Source organism: Schistocerca serialis, chromosome 1 (assembly GCF_023864345.2).
Source record: "Schistocerca serialis cubense isolate TAMUIC-IGC-003099 chromosome 1, iqSchSeri2.2, whole genome shotgun sequence".
Classification (NCBI taxonomy): Eukaryota; Metazoa; Arthropoda; class Insecta; order Orthoptera; family Acrididae; genus Schistocerca; species Schistocerca serialis.
This window is the reverse complement of record NC_064638.1, coordinates 786,030,003-786,056,210: the sequence shown is the minus strand read 5'-3', so window position 1 is coordinate 786,056,210 and position 26,208 is coordinate 786,030,003. Positions and strand designations below refer to the sequence as shown.

General features: G+C 41.7%; 1 protein-coding gene across 1 annotated transcript in view; it reads left to right on the top strand.

Moving 5' to 3' along the window:
• Positions 1–4,050: 4,050 nt before the first annotated feature.
• LOC126432837 (uncharacterized) overlaps positions 4,051–26,208 on the top strand; it is a 46,943-nt gene continuing 24,785 nt past the window's right edge. The window contains exons 1-3 of the mRNA XM_050090444.1: positions 4,051–4,099; positions 11,103–11,241; positions 24,594–24,748. Of these exons, the coding sequence (XP_049946401.1) occupies positions 11,109–11,241; positions 24,594–24,748 (288 nt within the window). The 5' untranslated portion in view covers positions 4,051–4,099; positions 11,103–11,108. The remainder of the gene's footprint in view (positions 4,100–11,102; positions 11,242–24,593; positions 24,749–26,208) is intronic.

The following is a 26,208-nucleotide window of genomic DNA, read 5'->3' as shown; positions in this document are numbered from 1 at the left end:
ACGGTAAACGCAAGAACCCCGCTACATATACTGGTGGGCAAAACTTAACGACGAAAGTAACTTTCGTGTGATTTGTCACTGACAAATAACATAGCTCAATGAAAATGGACCATAGATGAAACAGAAATGACGATTTCATTCAAAGACGATAATTACACTGAAGTCATCGCGATTCATGATGGTTCACTGGACATTACTAAGGGAGGTATAGGCTGTGTGATCACCACAGACGCCAGTACATGCTCTGCAATGTGCCCCTGCGCTGACCTAAAGGCTCCACTTCTCCACTTCTCCACCAGCGCGGTTCACAAATGCTGGATGGTCGTTGGTGCATGTGGACATGCTACTACACATCTCCCCACGCATCCCCTACGTGGTCGATTGCATGTGGGAACTGGGCAGGTCGGTCCATTCGCTGAACATTCTCTCGTTCCAAGAGATCCTCCACTTGTGCAATTCGATGTTGTCACATATTGTCATCAATAAAAATGAAACCAGGGCCTACTGCACCCTTAAAACACACACATGGGGAAGGAGTACAGAATCACAACAACGTTGACCGGTGACTGTACCGTGTTCAAAGATTTGGAGGTCAGTGCCCCCACGCAACATTATGCCTCCCCACATCATAATACCTGGACTATCGTTCGACAATTCCTACTACTTCAATCGCTCTACAGTGTAAAATTGAATGAAGTCTTAGCAAGCCTTCACGGGTCAAATTCAAACTTATTCTTGAGTTCAACACGTTTGCAAGCCAAGGGCCTGTTCTTGTGGGAATCTGGGACGGGTGTCGGGCAGGTGTACGAGTAATGGCGTCATTTTTATAGTGTGCAAGGTGTCTGAACTGACCAATTCCGTAGCTTGTTAAGAAAGATTGAAAACCAATGACAAATCTGCTGCCACGACAAGGAAACGGTATAATTTCCCGTGAGTCACTTGGTAACCATACAATGTAATATTTACTAAACCCACTTTATTACCCTTCGCGTGCATTTGAGCACAATCAGAAATAATCCTTTCTAGAAATAAGCGAGAATCTTGAAATTAATAAAAGTCTACCATAGATTCCAGGAGGAGGCAAGTGTCGCTCTTGTTTCCCTCGAAGACGCCTGTGGTTAACGTCCATTATTCATCCACATAATACTCGAGAGAAATAGTGGGTTAGGGTTAAGCTTTCCGTCACCAGCTGTCGGCCCAAATAGTTTAACGTTTCGTCCTCAGCAGATCAACACCATGGATGTGCTCGGAATCGTTAAGTCCTGCTATCAAGTGCTCCAGCTTTGAAGTGTTTGGATTTACTGTCAAAGGTTGGTTACTCTATTATATGGCAAAGTTAGCACTTTGTCAAAGTTTCATCAATCCTGAGTGTTTTACAGCTACCCTGACGGCATTGATAGCCCAGGTTGTAGAATTATTGATTTATGTCAGTAGTTCGGCTATCTGTTCCTAAACTGAATTATTAACACCTATCGACATTACCCATAAGTGTCCTACATTTAATGCTTGTTTTTTAAATTTTTTTTCTTGAAGCATCATTATTTTAAAAGCTATCACACAATACAGAAATCTGCATAATGTTTCTGAGCAGATACCTTTTTCAGAAATGTTATACTGTCCGTATCTACTTTAGCATCGACAAGTCCTTCCTCTGTAATTCCCCTTCGTCTTGCCCCTATCATATCACATGCTGTTTTAATACATTACCTATGACAAGATCTTATAAGCAGCAATATGTTAGCTGAAAATTAGAGCATAGAATAATCGGATGGTGTAAATCATAAAGACTTTCTGTTTGAGTGTCTTGAGTGGAAATACTCCGAGCAGCCTTTTAAGAGAAAATGTATCCAAGAGATATATTGTAAATAGTATGGTATTGTGTAAACAGAACTGGGCACAGCTGGAAAGCAGAGAACGCTTCAGGAAGAGCTGTGGATCGTCAGACACTTCGCATTATCGGTCAGTAGTCCTGAGACGGCCTGCGTGATATCATTACATTACGCAGGACAGCTTTTGGTCTTCACAGCGGTCCTAATATCACCCTTCATTGGTCGTCAGCAAGGATTATTCCCTTGCAGCTTCTTTGATGTTTATTTAAAACCACTGCGTGAAAAACAGAGTGTAAGATCAGCGCTGAAAACACGTCCTATGTGAACACGGATTACTATCCACTTCCAAGAGTGATTGGCCTAAAAAAATGTTTATTGAAATTTGCCACGCCGTCAGAGCAGATAGGTGTTAACATGTAAAATATCATTAGGTACTATATCCAGTCGTCTTTGAATGTGCCTGATGACTTAGACTGCGCAGAGGTAAAAAATGTTCAAATGTGTGTGAAATCTTATGGGACTGAAGTGCTAAGGTCATCAGTCCCTAAGTTTACACACTACTTAACCTAAATTATCCTAAGGACAAACACACACACCCATGCCCGAGGGAGGATTCGAACCTCCGTGGGGACTAGCCGCACAGCCCACGACTCCAGCGAGTGAGACCGCTCGGCTAAGCCCGCGCGGCGCAGAGGTAATCATTCTTGCTTGGACAGAAAGGTACCCATCTCCACAGACAATCTTTTTGATCGAGTACGAAAGTATCTTCAGCCAGATGTTACACAATGTTTTGAGTAACAATTGTAATATCTAAGTCTAAGTCTTCATGGAAGACATCAGGTTCTTTGTACAAACGCTCTAGAAGCTACATCTTATAATGATGTCAGCCAATCGTTATCTGCTTTCTAACAGTCGCTGTTGAAAAGCTATAATATAAAGGATATTTCTACATTTATATGCTAAGTCTGTCTCGTTCAAGCCTCTGAAACAGTTGTTTCATGTTGTGGCATCTTCCCCAAATGTATTTGACTGACAAATCTCTTAATAAATTTCTAGGATCAATCAGAATTTTGTCTCCTTCCTTAAGCACTTTCACTTACACACATACACACATTCTAGCTTTGAGTGTGTGAAGCTATCTAGGAATGAAATTTCTTACACGTCTCCTGCCAAAACATTGCCTCGAGTACACGCAGGACGACTGCAGTTCTAGGTTAGCGTCACAGAAAGATATATAGTTAGAAACTCAACTAAAGAGAATGTCATCACTGTTCTGATGTAGAATTCGAATTCTAATAACCTTTAGGGAAATATTCGATGGAAGGTAGTACTTACTGAGATTCTGAATAGAAAGCACAGACTGCATATGTGATCTTTCGATCACCAAACGACAACATACAACAACTAAAGTGAGGCAAGAAATCAGTTCTCTGAAACGTGGCCAGTCGGCTGAGGATCAAATAATTCGATGACAGAAAATAATGTTGATCATTTTTCAGAGAGGGACGGGAATACACAATGGGGTGGGAGAAATATACGAGACTAATAAAATAAAATTCAAACGAACAGTAAAGAATTCTGTAAAAAAAAATCATTCACGTATGAGAAGAAAGAAAGACCTGTAAGATCTCAAAATAGAACAAGTGAGAACAATATGTTCAGCTGCTAACACGCTCTCTCCCTCTCTCTTTCCCTCTGGAACCTTATTCTGTGAATCAATACACAACACTACCTCCCTAATCTACCGCCACTAACGAAGTGCCTAACCCTGTTTTTGAGTTTATCGGCGCCACTGAGAAATGCATGGCCTGCCTCTTCTTTACTGTTGCAGGCCACCGCCCCGTCTCGAAACAATTACACACATTCTGATTCAAGGTGCGAAACAGCAATTTCATAAGCGCTATCTTCTACTCGGATAACAAACTGCACTCTTTACACGAAGAAAGTGTTGCAGCTAAACGTCCTCAGTTTGGACGATGAACCCGACGAAGACCTGTCAGTAGTTTCATTGGAAACACGTCAAAGAGCTACCGCGCAATCGCATATCTGCTGCCACTGGTCATCCCCACCACAGCTGAAGGTTAGCGAAGCAACTTAATAGTGGTTAACTCGCTGATTAGAGTTAGACGATGGTATAAATAGCGGAGAGATATTAGTGCTGTGGCTAAAGTAGCCGAGAGCAGACACGGAACTAGCATTGCTGCTACCTCGAGAGAGGCGACCTTCAACAGCGTTGCATCAGGATTCTTAAATCAGTTTTCCTGAAACAGGTACGTGCTGTGAAACTGTTACACGAATTTCCACCTGCTACTATTGACAGCTGCCATGTTTGAAACTTACTCTTCCAGAACTTGTTTGTACTTACTCTTCCAAAAGGTAGCAGTATGTAGAATTTCTCGGAACGATACGAAAGTTCTGTTGAAATTTTATAAGCGGTCCCTCAATACGTAGCGGGATTTTTTCGTAGAGTAGGCGTTTTGTCCGCCATCTGCGGCTCATGAAACCACGTAATGAAGTTCGTACGATTGTTTAACATGACAGCGCGAAGGTACTACCAGAAAATGCTACTACGGGCTCTACAATTGTCGAAACTATCCATCGCTTCCCGTAAATCAAGTTTGGAATTCACCTTATGATGCTGGTTGTTAAGACTTGAAAGTATATGACGAACACGAAACTTAGCTGCACACCACGAAAATGCTATTCTTCGTGCGTTCTTATCATAAATTTTTGTAAATTGCATGTTATGGACATAAATGGAGCTGAGAATGGCGTTATACTAAATTAAGTGTGAAACGGCCTGGCGACCAAACTATTAATCCAGAATACCAATTGTTAATTGAGAAGAAGATGGGAGAGAGGATAAATATCTGTATTACAAGGAATTTGGTTGCCCTTTATACAATACGAGAAGCAAACTCAATAGAGTTGCTATACAGTGTGTTTCACAATTATTAATATAGTCTTCTATGGATTGTGAAAGGAATTTAGTATAAAGTTCTGACAGGGAAATCATGTCCGGAAATGTACCGTATCGATCTAAGTTTGAAGGTCGGATCACTTTATAATCTCCCGCTTCACGGTACGCACACAGCGGATACAATGAACTCTGAACTGTATGCTCTACAGTAGCCCATGGCTTGGATTGGATTGTTTGGGGGAAGAGACCAAACAGCGAGATCATTGGTCTCATCGGATTAGGGAAGGATGGGGAAGGAAGTCGGCCGTGCCCTTTCAAAGGAACCATCCCAGCATTTGCCTGAAGTGATTTAGGGAAATCACGGAAAACCTAAAACAGGATGGCCGGACGCGGGATTGAACCGTCGTCCTCCCGAATGCGAGTCCAGTGTGCCACCACTGCGCCACCTCGCTCGGTCCCATGGCCTCGACAATGTTGCAAGTACTCGTATTCAGATTCTCTACTATGCAACTATGAAAGTTCTCTTCAAAGTCGATAATGTGGCTCGTCGCTGGAGCACCACAGTCAACCCTAGTTAACTACTAACATAGCAGTTTCTCGCAGCTGTTGTTGTAATAGGACGAACAGTGTACGAGTATGTGACGTCATAATTACAAAAGAGTCTGGCGACGGCGCTCTCTTTTCAGTTTCAGTGTGCACAGTGCAGCGTGAGATTTGGAAGTGATCGGATTTGCAAACTTGTTTAATTATATACTCTCTGTGCATTTCCGGAAATGGGTTCCTCACCAAAACTTCATCCAGTGGATCCCCCCTAAAAAATGAAGCTTTATTTTCAGTTTAGGATATTTATCGAGTATGTTGATGTTCTGTCATTCTGCGGTGGATGGTATGCTGTTGTGAACTTTCCTGAGAAACTAAACTTGTGTGGCGGATTGGGACTCCAGCGGGCAATGCTCTTACCGAGTGAGGCAATCAGGCACGAAACGCGACCAGCCTCACGGCATTCGTACGTCTTCGATCTGTACGAAAATCTCGAAATCTCTCCACAGAAACAGTGACAGTTTACTAATTATACAGTATTTTCTTCTGGTGTCAACGACCAGACCAAGAGGTACGACCAAACGTGGGAGAAAGAATCAGCTGTTGCCTCTTCGGAAGAAATATGTCGGTTTTTGCCAGAAGCGATCCAATAAACTGCAGGAAACCTAAACTGAGCTGGACGTGTCAGCAGTTCATCACACCACCCGCCTGGACGTTTCTGTAGTTGTAGACGACAGCGACTCTCTCCGTTTGTACTGTAAGAAAAAGGTGAACTTATAAGTTCTCCTTTTTGTTAAAGTCGTTTTTGTGCTCCCTCTGTTTTAATAGCAGTAAACTGGAAATCATTAAAAATATTGAATGGAAACGCCCTGTACTGGTCTGAAATCAGAGAAGACAACATTTTAATATGACTAGTTATATGACGAAATGTTACGCCTTCTTTTCCAGTCAAGACTATAGCACTTTCTACCTTCTGCGTCTTTCATCTCGTATCCATCTGGGTAGGGTTGGCCGATTCAAGACTGTCGATTCTTTTCATCCAAATCTCAATATCGCATTGAGTTGGGAAATACGCAAAGGGCTTGCGATTTTTGAGAGGATAACCATTTCTAGCATTTACATGATAACTGAGAAATCACCATAAAACAGTGGTAAGGAAAGGGGTATCTACACCACCAAATGGATGAAATTGTCACCCACCACAGCTGCAGGCCGTCTGTCTAGCGGTTTCCAGGGACCATAAAAATTTCATTTTCAGTAGTTCGTATAATCACTGACCGAATTTAAAAAACTGAAATGCTCTCATAATTTACTCTATAAGGGGTATAAACTTACATCGACAGTTTAACACAAGCATTAAATATTGTTGATATCTGCAACCATTTTCCTCAGTTCCTAATAGTAACTTCAACTATGTTTTATCATAAAGATAAGAAAACTGTCGTGTTTTGCAACTGCAGTTTATTCTTGAATACCACATATGTTCGGTTATTCTCGTTAGGCATTTTCAGAAGTAATACATATTTAAATAATTAGTTAATAATTTATATAATTATTTAATTATACGTATTTTGATGTGAGACTTGTAGTGATTCTTTGGTAGTTTGTTTAGACCTAGCTATTTCTATTTACAACTATATATTTGTGATTTTTAGCAGTAGTAGCTTGTAAGGGACTCTGAAGTTCCCGTGCCGATCTCACATGATTCCTCCAGATGCTCCTGCCTTGTGCTGCCTCTTCCCATTTATTTACTCCCTAATATTTCGCATATGTAATCAATTTCATTGCGCCAAGTACTCCTGGGTCTCCCCCTTGCTCTTTTGCCATATGGCTTCTCCCTGAATATTCTTAACGTAATTTGATTTTCTTTCATTCTCATCAGATGTCCAGCCCATTGCAGTCTTCTAGCATTTATTATGTTTACTATCGTTGGTTGTTGTGATAGCTCATGGACTTCTATGTTGTGTCTTCACTTCCACCATTGTAATTCATTGTCATAATATGGCCCAAAGATTTTTCTGTAAACTTTATTCTCAAACACTTGTAAATGGTAGTGTTCTGTTTTCGTTAGGCTCCATGTTTCTGTCCGAAAGATTAGAACTGATCTGATGATTGTATTATACAACTTTATTTTAGTTTTCCTAGTCAGCAGTTGGCGCCCTAAGAGATTTTGTATTGCATAATAGGCTCGATTAACATTTTGCAGTTTCGCTTTTATTTCTACCTGTCTCTGATTTTTTTCACCTATCACTGATCCCAGAAATTTGAACTGTTCAACACGCTCGAATTTGTGTTCATCAAGTATTATATGTGATTGGTTATCCCGTTGATCTATACATCTTTGACCTATCATGTATTTCGTTTTCTCGTCATCTACTTTCAGGCCAAGTCTTCATGCTTCTGTTGCAAGCTCCACAAATAATTGCCTAATCTCTATTTCACTGTTTTCAATGAGCACTATGTCACCTGCGTATGCTAACACGTTAATTTTGCTTTCTTGGAGGATCCCAGCAGGTACCAGTTTGAGTATTCTCACAACTCTTTCTAAAGCTATATTGAAGAGAATTGGGGACAAAGCATCACCTTGTCTTAACCCAGCTTTATTTTGAAAATGGTCAGGCTTTAATCCATTTAGTAATACCCTGCTTGTATTTTCATCCATGCAATCTTTGCAATGATTTATCAGTTTAATTGGGAAACCAAAATCAGTCAATACATTCCACAAGCTTTGTCTTTTTGTGACCTGTTCATTCAGCCATTTTTTGTTCTGTTTATGCTAAATGCACATGGTATAGTGTAATTGAAAAACGAAACAGCTAGATCTAGACAAACTGTCATGCCAAAGGATCACCACAAATCTCATATCAAAATATGTATAATTAAATAATTTTGTATGTATCAGACCACTGAAGATGCTTAACATGAATAGGCGAAACATGTCAGCTACTCAAGAAAAAGTTTAAGTTCCAAAAGGCGAAGATATTCTTATCTTTAGGATAAAACATAATTGAAGTTACGAGTATTAAAGTTAGAAGCTGCATTTGTCTTTTCAACCAGTGTTTGCGAATGAGAGCACTTAGCGACTTCCAACAAACTTGACACATAACTTCAAACTTTTTCTCGCTGACATTTCTTACAAAATAATAAGTTAAACAAAAAAGTTGATTGTTTACTACATTTTTGCTGTTCATGCAGTAAAACGCGAACGTCAGGAGTCATCCGAAACTAGTAGAACCAACGAAATTAGGATTTTGCAAAAAACATTTGTAAGTTTGTGGTATGATCTTATGGGACGAGGTCATCGGTTCCTAAGCTTACACACTACTCATCCCACACTGCTAGGATTTTCAATCTTCAGCCGTAAAGGCTACTAATGAATGTCAATACTTAAGACATTAGCTCCTCTGTAAAAAAAAAAATCAGATTTTTGAAGCTTTTTCTTTTCATGGGAGTGCGATTCTTTGAGGGATCGGGGTGTTCCTTGGAGGAAATATAGTAGACGTAATCGTTTAAATTTGTTACGTATTGCATGCCAGAGACAAGTGCTGATATAAGTAAAGTAAAGGGATGGCCTGATTTAGAAAATCTATGTAAATGTAAGAACAAACTTTTCCAAGGTGTTAATCCATTTTATATTGGTTTGGAAATCGCTGGTGATGAACCTGCAAAGAATGATGTTGTACACAGTGAGGTTAAATATGTTACATTTGTAGTTAGCAACAGAGTGTATATGACGTTTTGTAAAAGGAAAGGTACAGTCACTTTCTAAATAAAGTTTATTATTTACAGCTAATGTCTGCGTTGGAATTTTTTTATGGAAACTGGGACCATATCAGGAACTATCCAGATGACCTTCGCCTCGCCTTCCTTGTTCCTACTTCGCAGCAAAGAATCGACGATTTGGCATTAACATTTTATGGAAATAAATGGTTGAATCTAGTCTACATTTTTCAAATGGTTCAAATGGCTCTGAGCACTATGGGACTCAACTGCTGAGGTCATTAGTCCCCTAGAACTTAGAACTAGTTAAACCTAACTAACCTAAGGACATTACAAACATCCATGCCCAAGGCAGGATTCGAACCTGCGACCGTAGCGGTCTTGCGGTTCCAGACTGCAGCGCCTTTAACCGCACGGCCACTTCGGCCGGCCTACATTTTTCGCTAGAACAGTATAGTCCAAGACTACCGTGGTATTACTGTGTCCCACAACAGTGGCTGGCTGTTCATTCGCCATGCGTTGCAGGTAAACTGCAATAAGAGCAGCCTAATGAGTATTTGCTCTCAGTTCCTCTGTATAACCCCACAGAGAGTCGTCCGCGCAAACAAACACTTTTTGTATCCTATGCAGGGTGATTTACAGTTCCTACTACAGGCTTCTAAGGGTTTTAAGGGGGATCCAGTAGATGAAGTTTTGGTAAGGAGTCTGTTTCCGGAAATGTACAGATTGGATATAATAAAATAAGTTTGCATATCGTAACATTTGCAAATCTCACACTGAAACTGAAAGGAGTGCTCCGTCGTCAGTCTCTGTTGTAATTATGACGTCACATACTCGTACACTGCTCGTCCTACTGCAACAACGACCGAGCGAGGTGGCGCAGTGGTTAGCACACTGGACTCGCGTTCGGGAGGACGACGGTTCAATCCCGTCTCCGGCCATCCTGATTTAGGTTTTCCGTGATTTCCCTAAATCGTTTCAGGCAATTGCCGGGACGGTTCCTTTGAAAGGGCACGGCCGATTTCCTTCCCAATCCTTCCCTAACCCGAGCTTGCGCTCCGTTTCTAATGACCTCATTGTCGACGGGACGTTAAACACTAACCACCACCATCACCACTGCAACAACGGCTGCGAGAAACTGATACGTTGGTAGTTACGAGGGTTGACTGTGGTGCTCCAACGGTGCTCCGCACGCTCCTATAGACACACAGGTCATAGTTCATTGTGTCCGCTGTATGCCTACCGTGAAGCTGGAGATTTTAAAACGATCCGACCTTCAAATTTATTTTACATCGATACGGTACATTTCCGGATATGTTTTCCTTATCAGAACTTTATCTAGTGATTCCTCTTCGCAACTCATAGAAGATTGTAATAATAAATGTGAAACATCCCGTATGTCAGCTGTGTTGAGTTTGCTTTGTTGTTCACATTCCCTAGAATATAGGAGTGGGAGGTAGGCCTAGTAGCTGCCATGTTCTCGCTTTTCAGCCTTTGAACGACATGAACTGAAAAGAATAACAATGTTTTGTATGCTTGATGAGGTGGTGACGTGTGTCCCTTGAGACATTAAGAATGATGGTGCTGGGGCCTGCTGGTAATATTTCACAAGGGGCTGGAAAGAATACAGTATGAGTACTGGTAAGGGGCAAGAGACAGGATACGGGAGACAAGAGACAGGAATTGTGTAGGGAAGGCTGTTTTAGGACCAACATTTGGAATGGAAAAGATAGGGAAGTTTGTACTAGATAGGATGGGTATATTTCGGAAAAAAATTCGTGGTCTTGGAAGGGAAGGAGGTCGAAATTACCCTTGAAAAGGACATTGCATGGAGAGGTGAAGAAGGCATCCCTGCAAGCCAAAGCTCTCAATAATAGCAGATGCTGTAGGGAGTCCGGAGACCACATGACGTTTGAGGAGGTGTGCAATATATACAGGTGAGGCAGATCAAAACGGGAACTGAACTGAAGACGGAGTAGGGAATGATGAAACTTGGGACTGCTGGAGATAGATGCAGAATTGGCATTTGGAAATATAAATCAGTACTGCAGTATGTTAGAGCGGCGTTCTGGAAAATCAGCTGTTTTTTGCAGGATCGCATGATGTACGGCCACGTGCTGGTGCTGGTGATGCTGTTGGCTGCTGCCAAGGCTGCGCCTCCGCAGGCAGTGACGGCCAGTACGTCGACGACGGCCAGCGCGCAAGAGGTGTACGACTCGCTGCCCGAGGAAGGTGAGCAGTGAGCATGGAGAAACGCGGGCTGCTGCCTCTTTGCTAGTGAGCTCACCACTGGCGCTGTCTCATTCTTCCGTAATGCGTAGAGATGCTAACGAGCAATACGTGAGTGTTTACGGACATCTGCCAAGCTAGAACTTGAATCTAGGGTCTAGAGTGCGACTGAATCCTTCATCTTAGTTTACAATTCTTGCTTTATTTACCATCGACCTCAGTAGCGCAATGCACCATAGTCAGGCCCCACTATGAAATACCATGTGGTCTTGTGCGCCTGAAGAAGGTGCAATGTAGCACCAAAATCGATAACAAATAACACCAAACCTTCAAATACATGTTAAGGATTCATTCATACTCAAACAAAATTTTAGGAACATCTGAGTTCAGCTGTCGATCTGAAGAAGGATATATGAAATTAGGAGCTATCGTGTCTGGACGACCTCATGATCACACTGTGAATGAAATTGTGGAGACTGTCGGTGTATGTACTCGGACCGTTCACAAAATTGTGGGGACTTTCGGTATATGTATTCGGACCGTTCGACGTGTTGACAAACAATGACGTACCACTCGCAGCCATGATGATGATGTCGTGTGACTAGGGCCTCCCGTTGGGTAGACCTTTCGCCGCGTGCAAGTCTTTCAATTTGACGCCACTTCGGCGACTTGTGCGTCGATTGGGATGAAATGATGATGATTAGGACAACACAACACGCAGTCCCTGAGCGGAGAAAATCTCCCACCCTGCGGGCAATCGAACCCGGGCCCTTAGTATTGACATTCTGTCGCGCTGACCACTCAGCTACCGGGGGCGGACACTCGCAGCCATGTAACACAGCGTAAGAACAGAGGTCACAAAAAGACCCTAACCGTCAGGGATGGGAGACGAATGTTATGCCTTCTCAATCACAGACGGTTTCAAATCCGAGATGAATTGCTGCCAGTGAATGCAGCTCCATCTCAACCATTTGGAGTCGGGTATCTCGTTAAAGGTCATTGTGGATAGCGGCACATAACCGTAAACACCGTCAACCACCAAACAACGGAGAAACCGGAACATAGTTGACTGGAGGCGTGTAATGTGGTCCAGCGAATCGAGACGTTGCCTATTTTTAAATGATGCAAGGGTCGAGTGCACAGACTGCCCAACGGAGCATTTTACCCACAGTCTGCAGAGGGTGCATGCGAGGCCAGAGGTTGTTTTGTGATGTTTTTTTGGTGCTTTAGGACCAGGACTTGAGCCACTCACTCCAGTTACGTGTACCTGAACCAAGACTTGACCATTTTCGGTGTCCAGTTGTCACCCTTTCTTGTACATCTTCGTGATACGTACGCTGTGCAGACTCCCGTTTTGCAAGCTGATAACAGCCGTGTTCACACAAACGGTTGTGGTGTTACGAACACTCAGGCACCCTACCACAACTCGACACTCACTCTAAATCATCCAATCTTAGATCCAAAGAAAATATCTGTAGCTTCTTGGAACAGCGAATGAAACTTTGCAGTCAACATTCCCACAATTGGGATCTAATCAGCAACGAGTGGCTTCAGGTGAAGAAACTGGTCGACTGTCTTCCTCGTTAGATGGAGGGCACTTTTAACGCTAGAGTCTGTGTTACACAGTATTAGCGTGATATTGTCTGGGGATCACTATTTGTGCGGTGTACTTATTATTTCATTGGTAATGTTCTCCCCATACTTACGGCCGAATTACTCCAAACCAGAGAGCTGACTACGAAAGTAATACACAATGTGTTCCAGTTCCGTTTGAACTGTGTTATGAAAAATAAAAGTCATGGATTATTTTCACAGAATCACAGTATTTATTCAATATAGTCTCCCACTGAAACAAAACACACAACATAGTTGAAATCGTTTGAAAAGTGTTTTGAAAGTCATTCTTTGTAACTGCATTTAGTGCGGCAGTATAATTTTCTTGGATGTTCTTAATTGCGCCACAACGGTGTCTATTTCCAACTTCTATTTGGGGACAACCGGAAGATGACTGGGACCAAATCCGGCGAATACCGTGGATGATTCAGGACTGTGATCCATTTGCTGTCCAAAAATTCTAGCACAGTTCTCGATAATTTTTTTTTATCTGTTTCACCACTTTGATGATATCCACAGCCGGCCGCGGTGGTCTAGCGGTTCTAGGCGCTCAGTCCGGAACCGCGCGACTGCTACGGTCTCAGGTTCGAATCCTGCCTCGGGCATGGATTTATGTAATGTCCTTAGATTAGTTAGGTTTAAGTAGTTCTAAGTTCTAGGGGACTGATGACCACGTATGTTGAGTCCCATAGTGCTCAGAGCCATTGGAACCATTTGGTATCCACAAAAGTCCTCTTGATGCTGACGGTTAAGGAAAGAAACTGAATGGATTTCCTTAAATATATTTTTTTAACATTGCAGAATGGTAAAACAACCTTTGATTTTCTTCCTATCCTAAATAAACGAATTAATTGTCTTACTTGACATCTTAAAACTAAAGCATTATAATTTTTGCGTCGTAAATATTATTTTTGTAGATTTATTACAGAGGAATACAATTGCGTATTTTTCGTTTAGTGTGATAAATGTTGAAAATACTTTGCGTCTTGACTCAACCAATGCATGCCTCATTTTCACGGAGTTACCGCGATGTGACGTGGCTTTGCAGGTGGCAGCGATTAGAATTCTCCAGAATTCGACCTTCATTTCATCTCTGCAAATACACTATTTTGTTCATGCGTCCCTTTTATCTTAATCAAGACGAGCCTCGATCCACCGACCAGGAAATTTATTATTCGAACTCCCCCTGGCTGTCAACGAAACATTAGCCGAGTCTAGTGTGACCTAACCGCGCAAATACATCTTATTGTAATCATTTCGAAACAAAAACTTTTTGCCGTTTTAGTTAAACTAGGGTATTTATGTAAAAGGCGAAGTGAACATATACGGTAGACACTACAGTTTTTAAACACATCAATAATCCTAAACAAACTTATGTTTGACTTCTTAAGCGCTTTAGAATTTGTCAGTGGCAGGAAGATTACGCCGATTAGATGATCGAAACAGAGTAACATATGAAAATCATAAGGCTAATGTCATACCTCGGTATCCATTCCCGAGTATTCCAAACTGAGAAGCGGTTTGCCCGACTTCCATCTCAACGTGCTTTGGGTTGTAAGATCCTTCAATAATGCAGCATCTCGTAATCCGCACTTGGTTAGGAATGAAGTGCTCTTAACAATAATATACCTGTTAATAAATGTATTGTTTATTTTTTGTAACTATTTTCATAACATTTTCAGGATAAATATTAAAGACTGCAAAGGCAATTATTTCAAAACTCAAACGAAAATGGCGTTCTTTCACAATTCTACCTACATTATTTAATGATACTGAGTTAATGATAGGAACTATAGTGAGGAAAAGAGCGGGTAATTAAGGACCTCAATAATTTGTGTATCACTTGGAGACTGTCCTTGCCATATGCTTTTTCGTACGCCTTAGACCAAAATAACGTAAATAAATTGTTTTTTTTTTAATAAGGGCAGACTTTTGTCTTCACGAGTGACAGCTATGTTAATGAATTATAAATCTTTATTTTTCCCAGTCAGTCTCACGAGGAGATGTAAAAGATAACGACTCATTTCGGTTGTTAGAGGCCACCTTCAGATATCGACTGCTTGATTACAACATAACACGTCATATTCTTCACCGTCAATGTCATCGCTGACCATTAAAATTTTCATATTAACCGCACTTTAAAGATGTATTTACACGATCTAAATCAGTCATTAAGACTAGTATGTTCTCGCATCGGTGCCAAGTAAATAATCAGTTATGAATTTCTTTCTTAACCATATATCTGTTCAAATTTGAAATGATGATGATGATTCAGCTATTTGTGTAACTTTAAAATGGAACCTGAACATTATGTCCCTTTGCTGGAAACACCTTGGGTACCGTAAATTTGTGGTTCAGTACTAGGAGCTAAAATAAAAATAAAAAATACTTTAATCTGTCCTCATGAATCCGAAGGTTTTGCATACCTCAGTGGCGTTCTAGCCTATGTGTGTGTATGTGTTGATTTTTCGCTCATTGTTTCTGCATTCTTAATAGTTCCTCTAAAAACTAAATGAAAATCACTTGGTAAAGTATTCATGGCTGTTGGTACGAACTTGAAAGCTTTCCCACACCTGGAAAATTATATCTCTTCCACGCTAAACAACATGCAATATTCTAAAAATATTTATGCATCGATGGTAAAATACGTGGACATTGCACCTTATGATAATGATAATGATTATGATTATGATAATTAGTGAATTTATTGAAAAATCTGGTTGACTTCTCACAGTTGAGCAAATCAAATCAGGTTTTGATGGCAATAACCTATCATAAGCTTCTCTGCTTTTGTGATATTTGGTACACTATAAGGTATCTTCATTAAATACAAAAACTTGAACTTCTGTGTATGTTGAGCGGCACGAAGTAATCCTGTGAACGCATCGGATGTCGCAAATGGATATTGAAAATTTTCCAAAAACATGCTCTGGGTACTCATTTGTCATATACACCGTGTGTTGTGCCCGAGAAAACATCCACTGACAGAAGGCAGATTACTTATCGCGAACGTGATTTATCGATGTTAACTGACAGGAATGTCACATGAGAACGCTCTCAAAAGAAATCTCTAGTGAAGAACAGTTACCGATGAAACCTCAGTTCAGCAACAGCGTTTATTATTGTTTAAGCCTAAATAAACAAACCGGAACAAACTACCGAAAAAGTGTGATACGTATAAACCGATGCACTTGACTTAGTTAACTAGTTTCCAGAGATTGTTCTCTAGCAATGGTCTCAAACAACTTCTCCATCGAAAAATAATTCACAGAGAAAGTTCACTCTGGCAGCAGAACACATTACGGACCATTACTAAACAAACAAGTTAGAATGATACACGTAAAATGTTGCACTTCACTTAAATGATTGTAATTTAAAATGTTCATTGGCCTCTATTCTTAAATATACAATAAATTGGGAAAAATTGTGTTCCTGGATTCGACGGACACTGTTATAGTGGAAATGTGCTAGAAAGTACAAGCAGAAGCAGCCAAATTCCTTCCCATATCACTGGAATGGCCTGCATAAATGTGGATCTGACTATAAAAAAACGTACGATCGAGGAAACTTACTGACATTGATGGAAATTTTCCGATGAGGAACTGTTGAATGAAGTTGTAGCGATTATTTCACTTCTCAATAATTAGTAGGGAACTCGTCCTAAGTACCATATACCATACCTATAATATTTATAGCTCCCAATCGGTATTGTTCAAAGGAAATAAAGTTTCGTATGTCAAAGTAATAGGGCAAGCACAAGCACACTAAACTAAAGAATATATTCGCTTGTAAACTACCACTTAAGTTAACCAAATTTTTACTAGTAGTAATAGTAGTAGCAGCAGTAGTTTTCGGGACTCCCGAGTTCGAGTCTCGGTCGGGCACACAGTTTTAATCTGCCAGGAAGTTTCATCAGCGCACACTCCGCTGCAGAGTGAAAATCTCATTCTGGAAACATCCCCCAGGCTGTGGCTAAGCCATGTCTCCGCTGTATCCTTTCTTTCAGGAGTGCTAGTTCTGCAAGGTTCGCAGGAGAGCTTCTGTAAAGTTTGGAAGATAGGGGACGAGATACTGGCAGAACTAAAGCTGTGAGTACCGGCCGTGAGTCGTGCTTCGGTAGCTCAGATGGTAGAGCACTTGCCCGCGAAAGGCAAAGGTCCCGAGTTCGAGTCTCGGTCGGGCACACAGTTTTAATCTGCCAGGAAGTTTCAGCAGTAGTTTTATTCATCCACAGATTATTGTTACGATGATATTTGTCATGACGTTGTATTACAATTTTGGAACAAACAAACAACATATTTCATATACAATATTTTGACTTGCCTACAGACGGAAACAAAGGAAAACCTGTATAACTTGAATTTATTTCTGTAAATATTTGAGCCTTCGAGTTTTATTTACACGACTCTGAAAACTTTTCTTCACAAGAAACTAATTTCAGCTGTTATCGTTTATCGTTAGTCTCGTTCACGTTTCATACCATTATTATTTTTTCTCGATATATTTCTTAACGTCGACTGAAATATGCTCTCTTTACTGACATATTCGAGTTTTTTCGGCTTCTTTATATGTTGGAAAGAGTATCCCTGGGATGAAGAGGTGCATGTCTCGTTTCACAGATTTTTAATTCTGAGTGGAGAGCGACCTCGCCGCTTCTGCTGCGAAAGCGTCCAGAGCGTCCGCTGGATACCGGATCTTAACGTCATTTGTGTGACGCTTGATGTAGGAAAATGCCGCGAGGGAGCACCTTTGACCTTTTTGTTGTGCGCATTTGCACACGTTCACATCTTACTCTGTGTTGAAACCTCGCTTTGAAGATTGTGTCAATCACTGCCACGATATCGGCGCGCGAGATACGCCGATCCTCGCCAGGTGAGTGACAGACTGTCAGTTGGCAGCCTAGCAGGTGACACACCAGCCTTCGACTGGCAGTCGCTCCTGTTCAGTGGCTTTAGTCAAGCAATTTCAGGCTCTTCCTCAAAGATTACTGTCACTTCATCTTCACTCACGTAGTTCTCCTTCTTTATTAACGAAAGCATAGTTTCCAGTCACCAGCTGTTTCTACTGTAATCTTCATCTCGTAACCTACCATTACTGTCTGTCTCAATGGGAGCAGTGGCGAATAGGCGAAGGAATCTCTATCAGATTACGTGCCGAATTTTCAGCTGAATAAGCCCCTCTTTTATCGTAATATACCTCAGAATCCTCGAAAGAAAAAGTTTGCCCAGTAGCTGGAAGATATCGCAGGTCATACCCGTGATCCATAAAACTAGAACTCTGAGCTCAAATATAATGAGATATCTCGAACATAAAGACATCCACAATGTCAACCAGCATAGATTCAGAAAACATCGATTATGTGAAATCCAATTCACACTTCTTTCACATGACATCCTGAAAAACTTGAGTCAGAGCAATCAGGTAGATGCATTATTTCTTCCAAACAGAATTTGGCTCACTACCACATATAGGCTTATCATAGAAATTGCGATATTGTAGGATAACAAGCGAAGTTTGTGACTGGGCCGGCTGTTGCGGCCGAGCGGTTCTAGGCGCTTCAGTCTAGAGGACTGATGACCTCAGATGTTAAGTCCCATAGTGCTCAGAGTCATTTGAACCATTTTTTGTGACTGGACTGAGAATTTCTTGGTAGGGAGGACCCCGTTATCTTAGATGGAGCGTCACTGACAAATGTAGAAATTACTTCAGGAGTGTCTCTGAGAAATGTATTGCGACCCTCGTTGTTCACGTTGCATATTAATAACGTTGTAGACCATATTAATAGCAATCTCAAACGTTTTTCAGGTTGTGTTATTTATCTAAGATCTAGAATCTGCAAAAAGCTGCACAAATATTATAATGTCTTAATACGATTTCAAAGTGGTACAAAGATAAGCAACTTGCCTTAAACGGCCATAATGCAAAACTGTGGACGTCACAAAACGAAAATAACGTAGTATTCTATGACTATAATATCAATCGGTAACACATGGAATCGGCCACCTCATACAAATACCTGGGTTTAACGATTTTCAAGGACGTGAACTGGAACGATCATAAAGGCTCAGTCGTAGATAAAGCAGATGATAGACTTTAGTTCAGTGGTAGCATACTCTGAAAATACAAACAGTCTACATTGAAGATTGTTTACAAAACACTCTGTGACACGTCTTAACATAGTTCTCAGTTGTGACGGACCAATACCAAAGAGGACTGACTGTGCATATTGAACGTATACATTGAAGCGCAGCACGATTGGTCACATGTTTGTTTGACCCAAGGAAGGACGTCACGGAGGTGCTGAAACTGAACTCGCAGACTCATGGAAATACACTACTGGCCATTGAAATTGCTACACCACGAAGATGACGTGCTACAGACGCAAAATTTAACCGACAGGAGGAAGATGCTGTGATATGCAAATGATTAGCTTTTCAGAACATTCACACAAGGCTGGCGCCGCTGGCGACACCTACAACGTGCTGACATGAGGAAAGTTTCCAACCGATTTCTCATACACAAACAGCAGTTGACCGGCATTGCCTCATGAAACGTTGTTGTGATGCCTCGTGTAAGGAGGAGAAATGCGTACCGTCACGTTTCCGAATTTGATAAAGGTCGAATTGTAGCCTATCGCGATTGCGGTATATCGTATCGCGACATTGCTGCTCGCGTTGGCCGAGATCCAATGACTGTTAGCAGAATATGGAATCGGTGAGTTCAGGAGGGTAATAGGGAACGCCGTGCTGGATCCCAACGGCCTCGTATCACTAGCAGTCGAGATGACAGGCATCTTATCCTCGTAGCTGTAACGGATCGTGCAGCAACGTCTCGATCCCTGAGTCAACAGATGGGGACGTTTGCAAGATAACAACCATCTACACGAACAGTTCGACGACGTTTGCAGTAACATGGACTATCAGCTGGGAGACCATGGCTGCGGTTACCCTTGACGCTGCATCACAGACAGTAGCGGGTGCGATGGTGTACTCAACGGCGAACCTGGGTGCACGAATGGCGAAACGTCATTTTTTTCGGATGAATCCAGGTTCTGTTTACAGCATCATGATGGTCGCATCCGTGTTTGGCGACATCGCAGTGAACGCACATTGGAAGCGTGTATTCGTCATCGCCATACTGGTTTATCACCCGGTGTGATGGTATGGGGTGCCGTTGGTTACACGTCTCGGTCACCTCTTGTTCGCATTGACGGCACTTTGAACCGTGGACGTTACATTTCAGATGTGTTACGACACGTGGCTCTACCCTTCATTCGATCCCTGCGAAACCCTACATTTCAGCAGGATAATGCACGACCACATGTTGCAGGTCCTGTACGGGACTTTCTGGATACAGAAAATGTTCGACTGCTGTCCTGGCCAGCACATTCTCCAGATCTCTCACCAATTGAAAACGTCTGGTCAATGGTTGCCGAGCAACTAGCTCGTCACAACACGCCAGTCACTACTCTTGATGAACTGTGGTATCGTGTTGAACCTGCATGGGCAGCTGTACCTATAGACGCCATCCAAGCTCTGTTTGACTCAATGCCCAGGCATATCAAGGCCGTTATTACGGCCGGAGGTGGGTGTTCTGTGTACTGATTTCTCAGGAACTATGCACCCAAATTGCGTGAAAATGTAGTCACATGTCAGTTCTAGTATAATATATCTGTCCAATGAATACCCGTTTATCATCTGCATTTCTTCTTGGTGTAGCAGTTTTAATGGCCAGGAGTGTAGATTGAGTCTATCCCATGAGTACCTGGTGAGAAGGTTTCTAAAACAACTAACTTTAACGCCCTACGTATCGATCCCGTAGACTCGCGAAGGCAGACTTAGACTGGCTAAAGCACGCACGCAGGCGTTTAATGAATCATTCAGGCGGCGCTCCAAATGCGAATGGACTGGGAAGAGGTGCTAATAAATGGTACAATGTTCATTTGGGAATTATGCTCTGCTATGCAATTCACAGTGGTTTGCAGACTATGAATGTAGATGTAGATGTAGATGTAGACGTGACGCCGAGAAGGCTCTTAAGTGATTAACACCTGCAAACTATCACACTTTTTCTTAATTCTTTATTGATCAGTTTTACGTAGTTTTTCTTTTGCAATGTGTCATATTTCCCTGCCACAACGAGAAGCAGTCATGCCCTTCATTTTTAATCCGAAATCGATGACAGTTTAATGACAACAGCCGACAAAAATTAAAATGCTGCGACACTAATTTTAAATTGGTAAACGTGCGCTTCAGTATGAATATACCTCATTTAGTGAAGGTGAGAATGTTTCTTATTTCTTGGTTAATATGCAAGTAACTTTCTTTCAAACTGTTTTTCAAGATGAAATACTGATTGCTGGCATACAGTTGTCAGGTATACAGAATATATTATGGTACCTATACTGCCTAATTTGTAATTCAGGTCTCTCTAGACGCAAATCGTTATCAATAAAGAAAGAAAGTGTAAAATCAAGTCATTGAATGTGTAACACTTGATATGTTTGGCCGAGTATGGATGCGGAAACTGATCGTTGTTTTTCTATAAGGCACTATCACGACAGTTCCATCACCTAATTTTGGGATGCTTCGACTGCGCTTCAAGAGTACGAGCGAGTTACACCACTCCGCCAGCTCCTTGGGTATCATTATCCGACTTGAAAGTACAGTGACGGAAATGGAATGAAGCGATAGCCCGATATTTATCGAACTTTGTGGACATGTTAACCGTATAACCGCTATTAAAGCATTCTTTCCATTCGGAACTGATGTCCCTCATCGACATCAGTGTGAGGTATGATCCCCACGAGAACGAAAACACTCCGATATTCTTTGTATATTGGAAGCAGAAACACATATAGTGTCACTGAAGGAGATTACTGACTGGGCGCTCGTACGAAAGTATATGTCTTTATGACGCTACCAGCCTTTATTACAAGCTGATGGCGCCATATTGATCCCTTTCCCCTCACGTTTAACGAGCGTGACTGCATTCACTATTTTTTATTGTGACTCTTCTTATTTAGTGCGGGACATGAGTAGGATTTATTTTCTTTGAATTTAAAGTCAGTTTTAAAATTGATGCACTCTCAATATTTTCGACACGAAGCTCGTAGCAGCTTAGGACATACATCAGTAATCATCGTCATTTGATTCCACGCTGAAACCAATAACTTCCACGAACAGACTCGTAATATCCGCGCTGAAGACCTTGCTGTCGTGCGCCCACAAACCCCTCTACTATTACCTCGTAATATCCTTTACCATAAGCCGCCACAGCTCTCTCTCCAGCTACGTGCAGGACTGTCAACCCACACACTGTAGTATTATTGGTAGAGTTTCGTTCTACCAAACACGCAGTTTTGGTAGAGTTTCATTCAACGAAAACTGCGTTTCGGTAGCTGTGGAACAGTTGTAAGTGACGTAGTAAATGATAGTCACCGAAGTATTGGTACCACTGGTAGGAAAGAAACATAAGTGAATGTATGAGAAAGAAACTGGAAGCCGACGACTTCTATTCGTTTTCTGGTTGTTTGTTTTTCACATAAATATTACCGTACGTCGCTCAACGTTAGTCCAGTGTCTATTTTAAATTCTTACAAAATATATGTTGCATTTTATAAGTAACAGAACTTAAGTGACCACGTAACTTCTGCGCTCTTATGGAACTAGAGCAATTACTTTTGATGTAAGTGCAATTTGAATGCACTAACATCAAAAAATCTATATAGTTATTATTGTTCTTCTTTTTTACTCAGTAGAAAGCTTTTTCATCATGATCGAAGGCAGGAATTTCCTGCAGTACTGATAAGTGAGGGAGTTGTTTATCAATGACAGAAATATGTTTTATATAAGCTCGACGAAGCACTGAAATGTTTGATATGTTTTTTGTTTGCGCTTTTATTTTTTTTTTTATTTTACCTGTTTTCGAGGAAATCGCGTTTCCTAGAGCTATCTGATAAATCTATATGTTTTTTATTTTTTACTACAACACACCTCTTTTTCACATTAAAAACTAACTGTTTTAAACTAAGACCTGAATTAAACATTGACAATTTCAGTTTTGCTATAAATAATATTTTTAACTAAGGAACTGGAGGGTAACTATGTAGAACAAAGAAGATCCGTAGGTTAAAGCACTCCATCTTAAGGCCACAAGTGGGCCACCGGGACCATCCGACCGCCGTGTCATACGTCATACTCAGCTGAAGATGTGGATAGGAGGGGCGTGTGGTCAGCACATCGCTCTCCCAGTCGTTATGATGTTTTTATTTGACCGGAGCCGCTACTAGTCGGTCGAGTAGCTCCTCAATTGACATCACGAAGCTGAGTGCACCCCGAAAAATGGCAACAGCGCATGGCGGCCCGGATGGTCACCCATCCAAGTGCCGGCCACTCCCGATAGCGCTTAAGTTCAGTAATCTAACGGGAACCATTGAATCCACTGCGGCAAGGCCGTTACCATCCGTACGTTAAGCGGCGCTTTATATACCATCCCTCAGTTTCTATACGTTCAAAACTTCCGGTTTCTAAGCGAATCTAGTAAGATACTGGTCGCATATGCAAACAAAGCAACCGAAATGAGTTTAAGCCAGTTAGGTACGCAACACATCTAACTTACAGGTAACGCAGTTCCGATTGTAACTGAACAAAGCTAATAGAGAAACTGTCGTAGTCTACTCTTATTTACCATTATCTACGGCAGCCTACGGAAGTTTTACAACTCCAATTGTTAGACATCTGTCGAATACGACACGCCATTCACTGAAGATGCAAATAAACGAAAAATTAAACAAAAAATATCCAAACTCGTATAAGGCGACGTGTGACAATATAGGATCCTCACAAACTAGACAAGCCAGTCAAGAATACGCACAGTCCTCAAAGCATTCGTAGTATGAACTGCAGTGCAGGCTCTCGCATTATGCTGCTAGTACATGCAATTTGGAACACTGATATGATGAGTATGATAACAGGACCTTTCTGCAGTTGTGCTGAAATGCTAATCATTTACATATCAGCGTGTACACTTGGCGCCAGTTCGACGTTTGTTTCGTGTTCAGTTTATGAATTCCTGTGGAGTAGGACCGGCATCTGACAATATATCTAGTGGGAGTGAAATACCATAGCCACGTTTTCAAGGTATTTATTATTCAGACGACTAATTTGGTTCAAATGGCTCTGAGCACTATGGGACTTAACTTCTGAGGTCATCAGTCCCCTAGAATTAGAACTACTTAAACCTAACTAACCTAAGGACATCGCACACATCCATGCCCGAGGCAGGATTCGAACCTGCGACCGTAGCGGTTGCGCGGTTCCAGACTGAATCGCCTAGAACCGCTCGGCACCTCCGGCCGGCAGACGACTAGTTTCAACGCTACATTCGCCTCATCTGCAGGTCCTACTACAACCCAAATAAATATTTCCAGTTATCGGTTCATGTATCATGGATTTTTGTCTGGGTCGTATGAGCCAATGACTGGAAGTTCTTATTTGGTTTATAACAGGACCTGAAATGTAACATTGAAACTAGTCGTCTGAATACTAAATGTTTTGAAAACACAACCGTGTTTCCACTTCCATCACTTTTGTTGCTTGTCGTTTTCACGGTGTAAATTTAATGGTCAGCAGTTTGGTATAGTTTGAACTGCTTGGCCGACTGTCGGCTCCTCCCCGGCTGCCTCAGTGACCAGTGGAGAGACAGAAACTTGCTGAGGCAACGAGTGCTGCGTGTTGCAGAGCGCGAGCCATTCCTGGCGTACGAACTGGCGCTGGGCCTGGACCAGGTGGCGAGGCGGGGTGCGCTGGCCAACATCGGCGATGACTCCCGCTCACTGGCCGACCAGCTGCACGACGCCTACGGCATCCCCTACAACCTTCGCCTCAAGTTCAAGGTGGGTAGTTCCGCCTTTCTTTTTACGCTGCTAACAACGGACACACTACGCTTCTTATTAGTACATAGTATCCACACTATTTGGTCAGTTGTATCTGGTGACCAAAACTATCCAGACACCTACTAGTGTAAATAAAGATGGTGTGTGTCCAGCCTTCGCCTCTATGGCGGCTTGAATTCTGATGGGAACACTTTCAATGTTGTTCTTGTTGTTGTTGTGGTCTTCAGTCCTGAGACTGGTTTGATGCAGCTCTCCATGCTATCCTATCCTGTGCAAGCTTCTTCATCTTCCAGTACTTATTGCAACCTACATCCTTCTCAATCTGCTTAGTGTATTCATCTCTTGGTCTCCTTCTACGATTTTTGCTCTCCACGCTGCCCTCCAATGACAATTTTGTGACCCCTTGGTGCCTCAAAACATGTCCTACTAACCGGTCCCTTCTTTTTGTCAAGTTGTGCCACAAACTCCTCTTATCCCCAATTCTCTTCAATACTTCATCATTAGCTATGTGATCTACCCACCTAATCTTCAGCATTCTTCTGTAGCACCACATTTCGAAAGCTTCTATTCTCTTCTTGTCCAAACTATTTATCGTCCATGCTTCACTTCCATACGTGGCTACACTCCATACAAATACTTTCAGAAACGACTTCCTGACAAATCTATACTCGATGTTAACAAATTTCTCTTCTGCAGAAATGCTTTCCTTGCAATTGTCAGCCTACATTTTATATCTTCTCTACATCGACCATCATCAGTTATTTTGCTCCCCAAATAGCAAAACTCCTTTACTACTTTAAGTGTCTCATTTCCCAATCTAATTCCCTCAGCGTCACCCGACTTAATTCGACTACGTTCCATTATCCTCGTTTTGCTTCTGTTGATGTTCATCTTATATCCTCCTTTCAAGACACTGTCCATACCGTTCAACTGCCCTTCCAAGTCCTTTGCTGTCTCTGACACAATTACAATGTCATCGGTGAACCTCAAAGTTTTTATTTCTTCTCCATGGATTTTAATACCTACTCTGAATTTTTCGTTTGTTTCCTTTACTGCTTGCTCAATATACAAATTGAATAACATCGGGGAGAGGCTACAACCCTGTCTCACTCCCTTCCCAACCCCTGCTTCCCTTTCATGCCCCTCGACTCTTATAACTGCCATCTGGTTTCTGTACAAATTGTAAATAGCCTTTCGCTCCCTGTATTTTACCCCTGCCTCCATTAGAATTTGAAAGAGAGTATTCCAGTCAACATTGTCAAAAGCTTTCTTTAAGTCTACAGATGCTAGAAACGTAGGTTTGCCTTTCCTTAATCTTTCTTCTAAGATAAGTCGTAAGGTCAGTATTGCCTCATGTGTTCCAATATTTCCACGGAAACCAAACTGATCTTCCCCGAGTTCGGCTTCTAGCAGTTTTTCCATTCGTCTGTAAAGAATTCGTGTTAGTATTTTGCAGCTGT